This window comes from Coturnix japonica, chromosome 1 (assembly GCF_054131305.1).
Source record: "Coturnix japonica strain WE chromosome 1, WE-NBRP24, whole genome shotgun sequence".
Taxonomy (NCBI): domain Eukaryota; kingdom Metazoa; phylum Chordata; class Aves; order Galliformes; family Phasianidae; genus Coturnix; species Coturnix japonica.
Window position 1 is genome coordinate 165,545,526 of NC_140663.1, and position 14,026 is coordinate 165,559,551.

Consider the following 14,026-nt stretch of genomic DNA (forward strand, 5'->3'; position numbering starts at 1 on the left):
TTTGTCTGAAACAGATCTACGGACAATACGTCAGTGTCCATACATATTTAACTCTGAGGACATGTACAGGGTTTGGCGTCCTGAGGCATAGTTACTTTCGCAAATATCTTACAAGAAGATAAATGAAAGACCTGTAGTTTTGCTGCTTGTAGAACAATAATTGCAGTGCTTTTGGTGAAGTCTTGTATCGTGCTAATGTTACCATGATGCAGATTCACATAAACGAGGCAGTATGAACTGAACAGACAGCAGTGAAGATAGATATGTCTTTAGGTTCTTTTAGGTGAGAAGAAGAAGGGAGTTTTTGCAATGATGAGAACCACATTGATATCATTCCTTGAAATAGCTGCAAGCAGAAGCCATAGATAATAATAATTTTCAAACTGTAGAAGTTAAAAGCTCTAAGAAGCCAAAAATGACTGCAGCTGCCTTAAGTGACGGTGGAACAAAGCCATCTAGTTGTGAATAGTTTATGCAGATGAAATATAATCACAGAATCAAAATACGCAGTCATCAGGTTTGAGATCCAAGAGAGACGTGTGTACCACCTGCCTATCTCAGGGTGTTGGAGGGGCTCCATGTCATCAGCCATCTCAAAGAATCATAGACTAAAGAAAGAGCTTTGATGTCTACAATTAGATAGCACAAGGGGGCCGTCACTTCAAACACAAAATTATTCCTTGCCTGCAGACTTGTCTCCAAGCATTCAATGAGGCAGATTGTTCCTGTTTTAAAATAATGCTTCAGGACTCGATGCCACTTTTTTTCTGGAAATGATAAATGGAAGTTAATGACAGATAGGAAATGATTTCCAAGTTTTGCAACTGGCAACTACAACCAGAGGATCCACGAGCTTTTTAAATTCATTTCTATGCACTTCAAAGCATTACTTGTCAATAACTGGGCAATCACATTTACAGAAAATTTGGCCAAGGTAACCCACCACTCCTGAATTATGTATGACCTGATCATAGCATTTGTTGATCTGTTTACTGCTATAAAATGCCTGCATGAAATAATTTTCCAATAACCTTTTGCTTCTGTATTCACAGAAGAAAATGACCACTGTAATTATTAATGTTTTAATAGCCCTGCAGTTTCGGTGATCATATGGTGACACTATAGTTTGATGGGGGTACTTAACTTCTACCAATCTTACGTACTAAATAAATCACTATAGTTCCGCTGTAGGAACAATATTAAGGAAGATTAAGAGTAACAATACTGTATAAACAATTTTATGTCTTTTAAGACATTTTAATTTCTTTTTGTAACAAACAAAGAACAGTTAAGTACCAGATACATGTAATTTGTGTCTAAAAGCAACTCTTATTTCTTGACAACGGAATCAATTTATTGATGAACTTGCAGATTATGTGATGATTTTTCTCTTTTGAATTCATAAGAAATAACAAGTATGTGCATGTATCTATGGTCCCATGCAGTGCTGAGTCTAGACTGGACCGGGTGAATAGCGTGTCTTCCATTTCTCCTTTCTAAGTTGTCAACTTAAATGCACAGCAGAGACTGTCTCTGTAAAATGAGATCAGACATTGATCCATCTTCTTTAAATTCATGATGAATTCCATTATTAGAAATGAAAATCTTGGTATACTGTCACTTCAGTCCATTTTCCTTACCTGTCTGTTCATGCCGATCATTTAAGTAATGATTGCCCATCACTAGTCGGATGAATGAGCTGGGATTCAGCTGACCACAGATCAATGTCTGTGTACAATACTGACATCTGTATGTAAGCTAGTTACCTCTGGCTGCCTATGTGGACAATGGAGAGGAAAATGCATTTTTTAGTATCTAATTCATGTCATCCCAGGTTAGGTATCAGGAATAGATCAGATGATTTGCATCCAAAAAATGCTGGGTTTAGTTGACTGTAAATGGAAAGAACACTGCCTTAGATGATCACTTTATTCAAAGTTAGATTATATAATCCTGTTCCCTTGCTCAGCTTAATCATAAATGCCCAGAGGAGTTGTGATATTATCCTCCTAATGTAAATGTATAGTGGCTATGTTTCTTGGTCTAAATGACATAGTGTCATTCAGTGCTCTGCACAGATGAGCAAATCCTGTTCAGTACAAAGACCAAAAGGAGGACAGTCATACTGGAAGTGCATTTCAAATAGATTGATTTACTTTGCTTTTCACCATAACTAAGTACCCAAGGTATGTCCACATTCCTTTCATAATGGCTCAGTTTGGGAAACAGCACTGCACTCTGACTGTATATGTACAGAAGTGGTTAGTACTACTTAGAAGATATATGTAATGGTTTTGACCAGATTAGATCCTGTTATGTAGAGAAATGTGTATCGTATTATAAATAATAATAATACCTGGTCTTTCCTCAACAAGCTTATAAGGGGCTTATTTACAGAAAGTGAGAAGGGAGAAACCTAAATGAAGGCAACATTATCCCATGAAAAACTTTAGAAATTATATATGGCAATTCTTCTTTCATGGAATAAAATTCAAACAGATGATGTTGAATACTAGGACTTTTTATGTTCTGTAGCTAATTGTGAACAGTGCATTAACAGTGAATTTTTCTGTGTTTTATTTTTCCCCTTTAGGATGATTTCCAGCATGCAGCCTCAGAAACCAACTGGGAATCAGTCACAAGTTCTGTCTCAGTAAGTAGTTTGTTTCTATTCTAGACTGATACGCAAGAATCCAAATCACTATTATAGTTCCTACACAGAGGAACCATGTATTCACCTTTGGCAGAGGATGAAATAAGTGATTATCAAACTCCTGCTATTTAACCAATGTTTTTTTAAGGAGAAAAAAATTCAAAGTACGCCATCAGCTGTTGTGACCAGCCATTGGGAAAGATTTCTTGCTTCCAAACTGACCCTGCCAAGATGAAAATAAAAGATACAAACTCATTATTGTTTTCATTTATGAAATGTTCTTGATCTAAATAGAAAACTAAAAACAGGCTGACAGAAAAAAAAAAGGATTTTGCTTTTCATTCTTCATACAAGATTTTTTTAAGATTTTGTAATAAAACACTTTATCTGAAGTCTCCATATCCAGCAATGAAATGTGATTCAGGAAGAGGGAAAGGAAAGGAAAATAAAAGGAAAAGGAAAACAAAAGGAAGAAAAGGGGAAGTGTACAGTTATTTTTCTCTTCATTGCACTTGATTTGTGTCACTGGTTAAAAATCTATCCCCTCCCACATTTCTCAAGTAAATTTAAATTGTGGGCCCACATTGTTAGAAGTAGCAGTATAGCATTAGACTTCTCTATCTGGGCAGTCCTCTTACATACGAGAGCTCAAAGCAGAATTTGAGTCCAGTGAGATCCATGTTTGGAACATTTATGGAAGAGTTTACTGACAGCACCTTTGTTTTAGAAGTTAAGAGGAGATGCCAGTGGAGGAGCAGAAAATAAGAGTAAATCCTACAGATTAGTGTCTAAGTCAGACACTGAGCAGAGAAAAAAACCTGTAGTGCCAGAATTAAAAGAAGTTAATCCAATCTCATCCGCAGTTGCCCTTGAGTTTACAGCTACTACTTGTTCTTTGAGATCAAATGCTATGATAACCTTGAACTAATTCTGTTGAAAGTCCTGAGTAGTAATGTTAGGGAATCTGAGTTCTGCCTGTGCCAAGAGGAAGATACTAAGAGACTGTTTTATTAAAAGACATTAACTCAATTTTTATTCTAATATGGGATTGAAATTGAGAATTTATCTGATACGATATTGTTTAAAAATTTGGTAGGCTGAGGTTCCAAGATCATACCCAGAGAGTGGTAGTCAGCAGCTCAGTGACGAAATGGAGATCACTGTTGTACTGTTCCACAAGGGTCAGAGCTGGAACCAATGGTCTTTAACATCTTCATCAGTGACAGCTACAGTGGAATCAAATGCACCCTCAGGATGTTTGCAAATGACACCTACTTGTGTGGTGCAGTCAACATGCCCAAAGGACAGGATGCCATCCAAAGAGACCTAGACAGGCTCGAGCAGTGGGTCCACGTGAACCTCTTGAGGTTCAACAAATCCAAGTGCAAGGTCATGACAGCCCCCACTATCAGTACAAAGTGAGGTATGTAAGGATAAATCATAACGCTGCTGAAAAGGAGTACTGGTGGATTGCAAGTTGGACATAAGCCAGCAATATGCTCTTGTAGTCCAAAATGCCAAATATATCCTGGGCTGCATCAAAAGAAGTGTTGCCAGCAAAGCAAGAGGTCATCCTGTCCCTCTTCTCTGCGCTGATGAGACCTCACCTGGAGTATTGCATTCAGATGTGGAGTCCTCAGTATAGAGAACATGGGCCTCTCAGAATGCATCCAGAGGAGGGCCATAGAAGTGATCCAAGGGATGGAACACTTCCTTGTAAGGACTGGCTGAGAGACCTGGAGATGATCGGCCTGGAGTAATGAAGTCTCCAGGGAGACTGATAGTAGCCTTTCAGTATTTCAAGGGTGGCTATAAGATAGAAGGGAACAAACATTTTAGTAGGGTGTGCTGTGATAGGACAAGGGGAAGTGGTTTCAAACTGAAACAAGGAAGATTTATATTGAGTGTAAGGAAGAAATTTTTTACAGTACGGGTGGTAAGGCACTGGCATTGGTGCCCAGAGAGCTGGTGGATGCCCCATCCTTGGAGACACTTAAGGTCAGGCTGGACAAGACTTTGAGCAACTTGATTGAGTTGTAGGTGTCCCAGTTCATTGCAGGGGAGTTGGACTAGGTGACCTTTAAGTGTCCCTTCCAACTCAAACGATTCTATGTTAGAAAACATAAGGCGAGGGCTCCCTCATCAGGTAACTATGAAAATGAGATTACGTATATGTTAAACATCATGTTAATTATCCTCCTTAACATCATAAAAATCAAACAGTAATCCGGGTGTTTGAGTTTTTTCCATATTGAATTTTTTTTAAAAAAAACTATTCATTTTCTACATCTACTCATTTCTAAATATTTGTTAGTGTTTTAGAGACCAGAATCACAGCTAAAATGCTGATAGCCACACAAGCTTACAGCTAAACCAGTAGCAGAACCCAAGTTCCTTTATCCTCTCCAGTTTCACTGTTTTTCCTACACAAGCCCCTATCCAACCAAACATAACATCTTCCATTTGGTATTCATTGCACCCACTAGCCCTTTTTTATCCTCAAAGTAATGTGCAGAGGTTGAGTAATTTATCCCAAAGATTCCAAGCAGAAAGTCCAAGGGTGGGTACCTTATTCATGAGAGTAACATTCAGGTGTTCTGCAGTGGTCCTGAGGGTTCTGAAAGGCAAACCTGGCCCTGCCAGATGCTGACAAGATGACATTTTGTTCTGCAGTTAGTAAGTTAGCATGACTGATATGTTTTTTCCCCAGAAACCCACAGTAACACAAAGGACAGTTCTAGGATCTGGATTAATTACATTGCTTAGAATGAAAAGTTGAATTTGAGCAAGTGCTCTCATCCAAGGTTGTATCAGACACACAACCATATTTTGTGTTATCCCTCAGAATGCTAAAACCAGTACTTTTGTCCCTAACACAGAACGGCTAACCTGGAAAAAAGAAAACCAGTAAACAAAATGCACTCCTTTTTAAGTTAGTTTTCTTAATTTGTGATGCAATGTCATGACCAACAAACAACTGTGATGCACAGTGACAAACCTGCCAGCTTTGCAATACAAATAGAAAATATAATAAAACGGGGGACATGCAGTAGAAATTTCAAGTAATAGCACTGCCAGGAAAGATACTTTTTTATCACATGAAACTAAAAATGTGTTTTAAGAAATATAGAAGAAATATATAATGTGGAAAGTCTTTGCTATTCACCTCTTCTTGTCCTCTTTGGATGCTATCTCAGAAGCCGGATTACAAGGAGCCAAGCTCTTCTGTAGCCTGTGTTTTGTTCTTGGCAGGACAAAAGAGAGGCAGTTGGGTTGGCAGCTTTGAAGTTACTTTTGGGCCTGTCACATGATAGAGCTGCCAGGAGGTTATCTGGGCTGTTCCAATAATTCCTCTCGATTTGGCTGTCACTGAGAAAAAAAGTTAAGCTTTCTTCTTTAAGCAAAGTAGGCTGCACAAATCTCTTGAGTAGGGGCTTTTGTGTGAAAAGAAAATGGGGAATCCCTGCTGCTTAGTTTGAAATGCCCTGCAAATTCACAGTCTGACCCACAGATCTGTTATGAAATGGCACCAGGGATGACGGTACATTCGGATTTCCTTGTTGTGCTCCACTGAGTTGCCAGAGCAAACCAGCTTTTGTGCTGATAATTCTTCAGCATCCTTGCACTCTGTCTCTTTTGAAAGGGAGTGGGGATGGCCAGGCTGTGGTACAGACCAGCCATGCACTCTTCTCAATGAGCTAGCTGCATTTTGATGCATTTTTCCTTGGTAACCTCAAAGACTGCATTAGCACACTGCATGATGCACACCGACAGCACTGTAGATAGCAATGCTGTGTTTCACTGGCAGGAGCTTTTCATTTCCCAGGGCTCTCATCTCTTTGGCAGTCTTTATCAGGCCACTTAGAAATCAGGAGAGAAGCTTTAAGGTGTACCTTCCTCTGCAGAGGGCATGAATTTTTAGAGTCATCTGCACTGCATCTTAGCACTGCATTGTAGAGGCACTACTGGGCCTTCTGAAACTTCTTGTGCTACTGACTGTAAGCAGCAAGGTAGAGCCTGGCTTTCTTGACCATGCTATTGTAATGCTTTCAATTTATTCTCTTTTTTGTATATAATAATTAATTTGGACTTCAAGAAAACAAAAGCAATAAAATGTTAAGGATCATACGTTTTGTGATACAACTAACAATCAAAGACAAAACAAACGATTATTTCAAAAACTCTTTTTGCAACTGTTGAAGGATTCAGTCCTGCAAACATATGAGTAACATATGAGATACGATGAGCCTTTCATTACTACTCAACTGAGTGAAGGTAATCATGAAGGTTAATGGTTTAACATATGTATTTTCTTGGGAGATCAGGCAAAAAATTATTTGGGGGGGACCATTAATTTTAAATGTCATGTTTCTACTACATTGCTTTAGAGCTGAGTTTTCGGAAGAGTTTCTTCATTTCCAGAGCTTTGCCCCAATAATTTGACTTAAAAAAACAAAAATCCAAACAAAACTCTTGTGTTCTATTATGTGATTTATTGGAGAAAAACAACTAGATTTTCTTTTGTGTATTTTACACAGATATTATAAGGTGCTGTCCTTAGACAAGGAGAAACATGGGATCAGCGTTCTGAATACTGTGTTTGTAAATCACAGTTAAGAAAAAAGCTTAAATTAATTCCAGTAAAAATGAAATAATTGCAGTCTTTCTATAAAGACAAATTTTGACACAAATGTAACAGGAGACAGATATGCTCAGAAAGCGGTACTTGGCCCTTCCTGCTTACAAATAATATTCTATGCGGTATTATTACATTATTGTGAGGATAACACTATGTTGGTAATCCTAATATTCATTATTACATTACCCAGATCCAAATATCATGTTTTCATTTCTTTAAGCATATTTTATTTTTATTTTTTTATTTTTTGTATAAGAATGGAAGAATTAGCATTCATCAGTATTTCATAACATATAATTCTTGGGAACAAAAAGCCATCTTTTCAAGTCTTAACTGAGCCATATTTGTAGTCTGAAGTGGCCAGGGGGGTGGAGAGCAGCAAATCTAAAGGAGTTGTTGTCTTTGTCTTTTTCTGCTGCAGTTTCTGAACTGCCTCTTACAGATTTGCCAACAGAGCTGGCAAAACAGTGAAGGCATCACCCCAGCACTGTAAAGCACCTCTGTGCTGCGGTCATGGCCATCTCAGTGGTTTCAAAAGGCATTTGCCTTATGTCTTGGCACATGGGCAAACCACCATCCCCTTGTAGGACAGTGTAAGTGGTCGGTCCAGCAGTACTGTCCCTCCCCACGTCTCCTCCTGGATTTCAATGGGAGTATGGTGTCTCTTCTCCTCACAGAATAAAACACATCATAACACAGCCTGACCCAGCTAAGGACTTCAAAAGATGGCCCAAAGTAACTGTTTCAGTCAGTAATGAAATAGGACTGTTGTTAATTGTTTTGTACGGTGGTGTAATTTTTCAAGTACACTGAGATGTATGTCACTCTTAGGGGGTCTCCTATCCCTCTCCATCAGTGACCGACCCTACGCTCACAGCAGAAGCCCTGGATCAGACCATTGCTGCATTTGACACCGTGGAAGATCTGCTTAAACACTTTAATCCAGAATCCTGGAAAGAAGATCTCGAGAATTTGTACTCAGAAAGTGGTCACCATTATCGAGGCAGGAGCTACCATGACAGGAAGTCCAAAGGTAGGAAGAAGCACAAAGTACAGCTTTTGTGGGAAAAACAGGCTTTTCCTTTGCTTCTCTTAGAAATGTCCTTTGTTCATGTCCTGAGAAATCAGGTTGAAAACTGCCCACAACTGCTCTCAAACTCAAACATAGACCCATGTGTAAAGTACAGATGGTTCTCAGCTTCACTCTCTTAAACATTACTTTATGTGTAAGGCATGGGGCTCCTAATTACCTGCACTATCATCCTCAGTTAAATACCCTGTTTGGGATTGTTCTTCGTTGAGTGAGAAATAATCACTTTTATCACATTGTGCTTAGGGAGGCATCTGCTGCAGACACCTGTATGTGCAGCTGTTTTTTTAGGATGTGAGCATCTCACTGTTTTTCATTATGTTGCCAGCAAACATTACTATGGCTTAACATCTTTGTCTGTAATTGAGCAAAGAACACATTTCTGGGTTATGTTTCTTGTTTCCTTCTGTTAGTTCAAATAATCCACCAAATGGTGAAGTAAAGAGAAGATAAGCTATCAAACCCATAACAATAAAAAAGTACTATTGGGAATCACTTAAATTGTCAGCATGGTCTCTGCTTAGTTTTTGTCATCCTCCCACATCACTGCTGGGCGTGAATCAGGAGTTGACAGAAGCCAAATACATTCCTGATGGGTAGTTTACATGTGGCCACACTATTCTGAGTGTAAGTGGTGAAGTTGTTGGCTCTGTTGACCTTGGTGCAGCAGAATGATTGCAAACTCATACAGGGTATTAGTTGTGCAGCCGATTTAGGCTGCATCTCTTAAAATGCAGTGACCGTCTCTGTTTTTTGGCTCAGCATTTCAAAGAAACCTATGATAAAGCCCTGAGCATCCATCTATTGAAAGCTGGATCACCTTACTTAATTCCACATTAGCTCATCAAAAATTTCAGACAATCACAACACCCTGTGTTCTGTGATATGTCACCTGACCGCAACTCCATCATTTCTGAAATCACTTTGATCTCATTTAGGGGTCTTTGAAACAGGGAGGCTGGATTCAGCTCTGAAGACACACATCCAAAAGAAACTAAAGGTCTTGTTTTAATTTTTAATAGAAGATAATTATAAAACTTGTTCTGCTCTCCAAATTTCATTTGATTTTTAGAGCGTATGTGACTCTGTACCCCATACATATACACGACCTCAAACATACCAAATAGCATTTGCTGCTTTATGTGGGCTGATCACGTTGGACGCAGGCATCAATTTGATCTTCTGGTACTGCTCATAAAATTCAGATCTATAAAGGTTTTTTCATTTGGTATAAATGTAATTTATCTTGTCTTACAAAACTTTGTAAAAATCTGAAGATTTTTCTAGTTATTATTTTAATTCTTCTTGGTTTGTTTTGTTAAGATTTATTTTGTTTTGGCTACAGAAATAAGCACCAAAAAAAAAGTTTCGTAACAGTTTTTTTTTTTTTCTTCCTTTTGTCTTCGAAGTAAAGGCCAAACTCCATGAGTGTTAGCAGCCCACTGCACAAAAGTGCCTCAGCACAACCAACTTCTTAAAAAAAAAAATCAGTTAAGAATTTTTATTTAGTCATAAACTGTTGAGAAGATTAAAGAGTTGTTCTTGGATGATGTCAGGAACAGGGAATAGTTTTAACAAGTCTTTAAATTGGAACTGCTTGGTATATTTTAAACACAAACACTGTAGATCTCTGGGGAATGTTTATAGATGCTGAGATAACCTTGCAGCAAAGAGAGCAATAGATTAAATCATCCTTTATTTCAGATATCTATCGTTTCTGTTTCTGCTTCCAGCTTGGGTTTTATTCCTTATCCTTTGTCAGAACAACTATGGAGCAGATTAGAAAAATTTGATGTAATCTCTGCTTGTCTTTCACAGTACTTTCAGAATATGTATAAATTATATAAATGAATCTCTTATGATTTTACTCCTATCAAACTCTTTACTCATATCAAATTGTGCCCGAAAATTGAGTTAGTTTAAGAGTGGGCATTGCTGAATGACAATTCTGATGACAGGAATATGTAATAAATGACATTTAAATGTCATCTTCTAAGTATTTTTTCTTAATTTTCCATTCAGTATTCCACGGAGATAAGAATCGACATTAAGGAAATAAAGCTGAAACTAACAGGATCATAGTTTAGATGAAGTGGGAAATGCATCAAGAGATTGCCTAATCCAACCTCCCTGCGGAAGGCAGGGTCATCTACAGTCTTAGGCTTATTCTCGACTCTTAAAAAATCAGGTCCTATCAAAGTACTTCCCTTAAATAATTCCTTTTACTTTACACCAATATGTTGTAGCTAACCTAAGTGTCAGTAATTTGGTAAGAGAAACAATTCAGTACCTAATCATAGAATGATGTCTACATAAAGAAAGGAGTCATCTTTAGAAACGCATGCTTCTCAGAAATAGACTTCATAACATATGTGGGTTCATTCTGGTAATGATCAAGACTACACCTGCCTTAGATCATGTTCTTTTTGAGAAACAGGATGCAAGAAGCCTTTGGCTATCAGAAGAAATTAATCATGTGGGATGTTCTTGTAATAACATCTGTCTACAGTGGCGACTTTCAGGTTAAATACATGAACAATTGCTAGCGCTTCCAAACTGTTCTTTAGAAGGAGAGTAGCAAGATGAGACCACAAGTCTTAGTGGAACATTTCTGCCATCCATTGCCAAGCAGGTTCCCAATATCAAGTAGCGCCATGTCCTTAACATTACCTTGCAATTATCACTGTTGCAATGCTCTAGCAAGAAGTTAAACAAAGTTTGAACGCAAGAATGTCATTTCTCAGGAGTTTACAAACAGTGGCCAATAAATTAATGCAGATAACCATGTACACTTCCTTGAAAGGTTCTGGGATTGCAGCCAGCAAGTTTCAGTGCACCAGACCTCGCTCGTGGCACATGTGAATATCCTGAGTAGATGGAATATCTCCTAGAGTAGCTGCTAATACAAAGTATTCCCTCCGCTAAAAAAAAAAAAAACAGTACAATTCTTCCTTTCTTCTTCAGCTGGGAGCCAAGGTGTCTGTTGCATGCAAATAGCCCACATTCTTTCATCTCACAGCATAATTCATATCTACATTCACATTCTTCCTCCCCTGTAACAAATGAGATTTTCCCTCATGCTTTTCATGGCGTTATTGTAAGTCATTGCAGTGAAAGCTTTTCTTATTAAACCCTTTTTAAAAGCTAGTGAAACTTGCAGCATATTATTTATCACTGGAATAAGCTGTTCAATTCCATTGATTTCAGTGAAGCTATGTCCATTTATGACAGGGATGGTTTGGCCTGCTTTTGCTACTTGACCCACACCACAGCTGATAATCAGTTTGCCAGTCTATAATAGGCCCATATATTGTGAACCTTGTTTCATGCAGACAATTACAGTCCCACTGAAATTCTGATCTCTCTTTCTTCTGAAATAATAGTTTCCATATTGAGAAGGTTCATCTTGGCATTGTGGTTCTGAATTAAGTCCAAATCACAGCATCTTTTCCCAGCTCCCAAGAGAAAGATTTGGGCAGCTCCCAGAGTTTTCAGGTATATTTAACAAACTGCTTATTGCAGTATCATTAAGCAATGCAGGGGAATGCTGATTACCCTTGACCATATTTTGAAGACTGAAAAACCCAGGGTTTGATCAACACCCTGTATGAAAAAGAATTATATCGTCAATGTTAGTGTATTCTAGTAATTAAACCAGTGGAAGATTTAACTGTTTGCTATATACTGGGGACTGATTTTTCCATTTCAAGTTCAACTTCATCATAGCTGCAGGCAGCTATAGCTGCTCTGAATTTCTCTGACCATTCATACAGTGATTCTGCACTACCTGACACAGCTGACGCACGCAGGGGAGTACAAATGCTGGACATAAGGGGTACAAGACATTCATGGATCTGGAAGTGAGCTCTGGGTCACTGCATGGCACACTGGTCACAGCACTAAGCAGTTCCACCACGTTCTGATGCACAAAATATGAGCAGGAGCAAGTTAATGAGTGCAGGCCTCTTGCATATGCACATCTCTTTAGCTGACAAAAAGAGAACAGGAGTTAGAAATTTTAGAAGAATTGGCAGTGGTTTGCTTACCTCTGGCAGAAGACCCAGGAAAATGCAGATTTCTGCATGGGGAGGACAGTGAGGGGATGGGCCATCCCTTCTCTATTTTCCAGTGCAATGTGGGTATATCCCACAATGAAAATTAGGCAGACTGATGTCTTTGAAATCCTAAGCATTATATTCTGTATATATAAACAGATGATGCTTAAGGTGGCCTGTTGTCAACATGGTATAGTGCAGACTGTCATCCCAAAGTCTAGTTAGTTCCACACATCCATATTGCTTTCATAATAAACTAAAGTCAGACTCGCTACAACTTCTGATATTTGCCCTTTGTCTTTTTGCTGTGCACTGTGAAGAAGTGTATGGTTCCATCCTCCTTGTAGCCTCTTTGAGATAGCTAGAGATATGAGAACCCCCATTCGTAGTCTCCAGTCTCCAGAATAAACAAACCCAGTTCCTCTGCTTCACTGTGGCTGTTGTGGACCATCCTGTTCACTATATTCCAAGTTTGTTGATCCTTCTCTATTGTTGAAGGAGCTCAAAACCGAACATAGTACTCTAGCTGCAGCTTCACAATAGCTTAATGAAGGGGAGCATTCACTTTCTGCAAGGGCAAACAGCTGATTCATGTTCAGCCTGCTGCCTACTAGGATGCCAAATCTTTATCTGCAATGCTGCTGCTTAGCCGGGGTGTTACTGGTCTGGACTGATACATGAGGTTATTCCAAGTCAGGTGCAGGAATTTCCATTTGCTGTCCCTGAACCTCATGGGGTTCTTGCCTGCGTATTTCTTTAGCCTGCTGAGATTCCTCTGAAAGACAATTCTGCTGCACAAGGACAATTTTCTATAACTGAATGGCACTGGCAAACAAGCTGAGGATTTCCAGTGAAGATCTTTAGCAATATAGACCTGGGCTTGGGGAACTTGGGGAACACCTGTAATAACCAGGCAACAGCTGCACTTGGCAATTGCTGATTCCTTGGTCAAGTTCCCTTGTACTTCTGATTATCTACCCAATTTGTATTCCACCTAACTTCTTATATCTCAGCAGTTTGGCTTTAAGGATGCTGTATATTACTGTGTCAAAAATGTTACTAAGATCAAGGTAGGCAACACCTTCTGCTTTCCCCTCCTCCAACCAGACAATCATCTCACCAGAGCAGGTTTTCAGGTTGGTTGGTCACAGTTTGCCCCTGGCAAACCTATGCTGGCTGTTTCCAGTCACCCTCTTCTCTTTCAAGTGCCTGGACATGGTTTTCAGATAGAATCACTCTTTCATTTTACCACAGTTAGCCTGACTGGTCTGCAGCTGCTTAGTTTGGAGATGGCCTTGACAAACGGAATAGGAACACTGTGATGAGGGACCTGCCATCCCTTTACACATCAGCTCCAGTCTGTGGCTGATGCATGAAAAAAGAGTTAAAACGTTGAGATAGGAGTATGTTAGGACCATTAGTTTGGAACCCTTACTGTGTTAACAGAAACCTTAACAGACTGCCTGTCTTTTTAGAATTAATCAGTGACCAGCAGCACAGGGTTTCTCTCCTCTACAGTCTTTAAAGCTGTCCGTTCTAAATAAGACATGGTATTAGCTCTCTGTGGTCTCTGATTTCAGTGCTTAACT

General features: G+C 39.0%; 1 protein-coding gene across 4 annotated transcripts in view; it reads left to right on the forward strand.

Annotated features, from left to right (window-relative positions):
- PDGFD (platelet derived growth factor D) overlaps positions 1-14,026 on the forward strand; it is a 130,960-nt gene that overhangs the window by 96,711 nt on the left and 20,223 nt on the right. For all 4 annotated transcript variants that reach the window (XM_015852243.3, XM_032442181.2, XM_032442180.2 and 1 more), the window contains 2 exons: positions 2,594-2,653; positions 8,124-8,325. In XM_015852243.3, the coding sequence (XP_015707729.3) occupies positions 2,594-2,653; positions 8,124-8,325 (262 nt within the window). The remainder of the gene's footprint in view (positions 1-2,593; positions 2,654-8,123; positions 8,326-14,026) is intronic.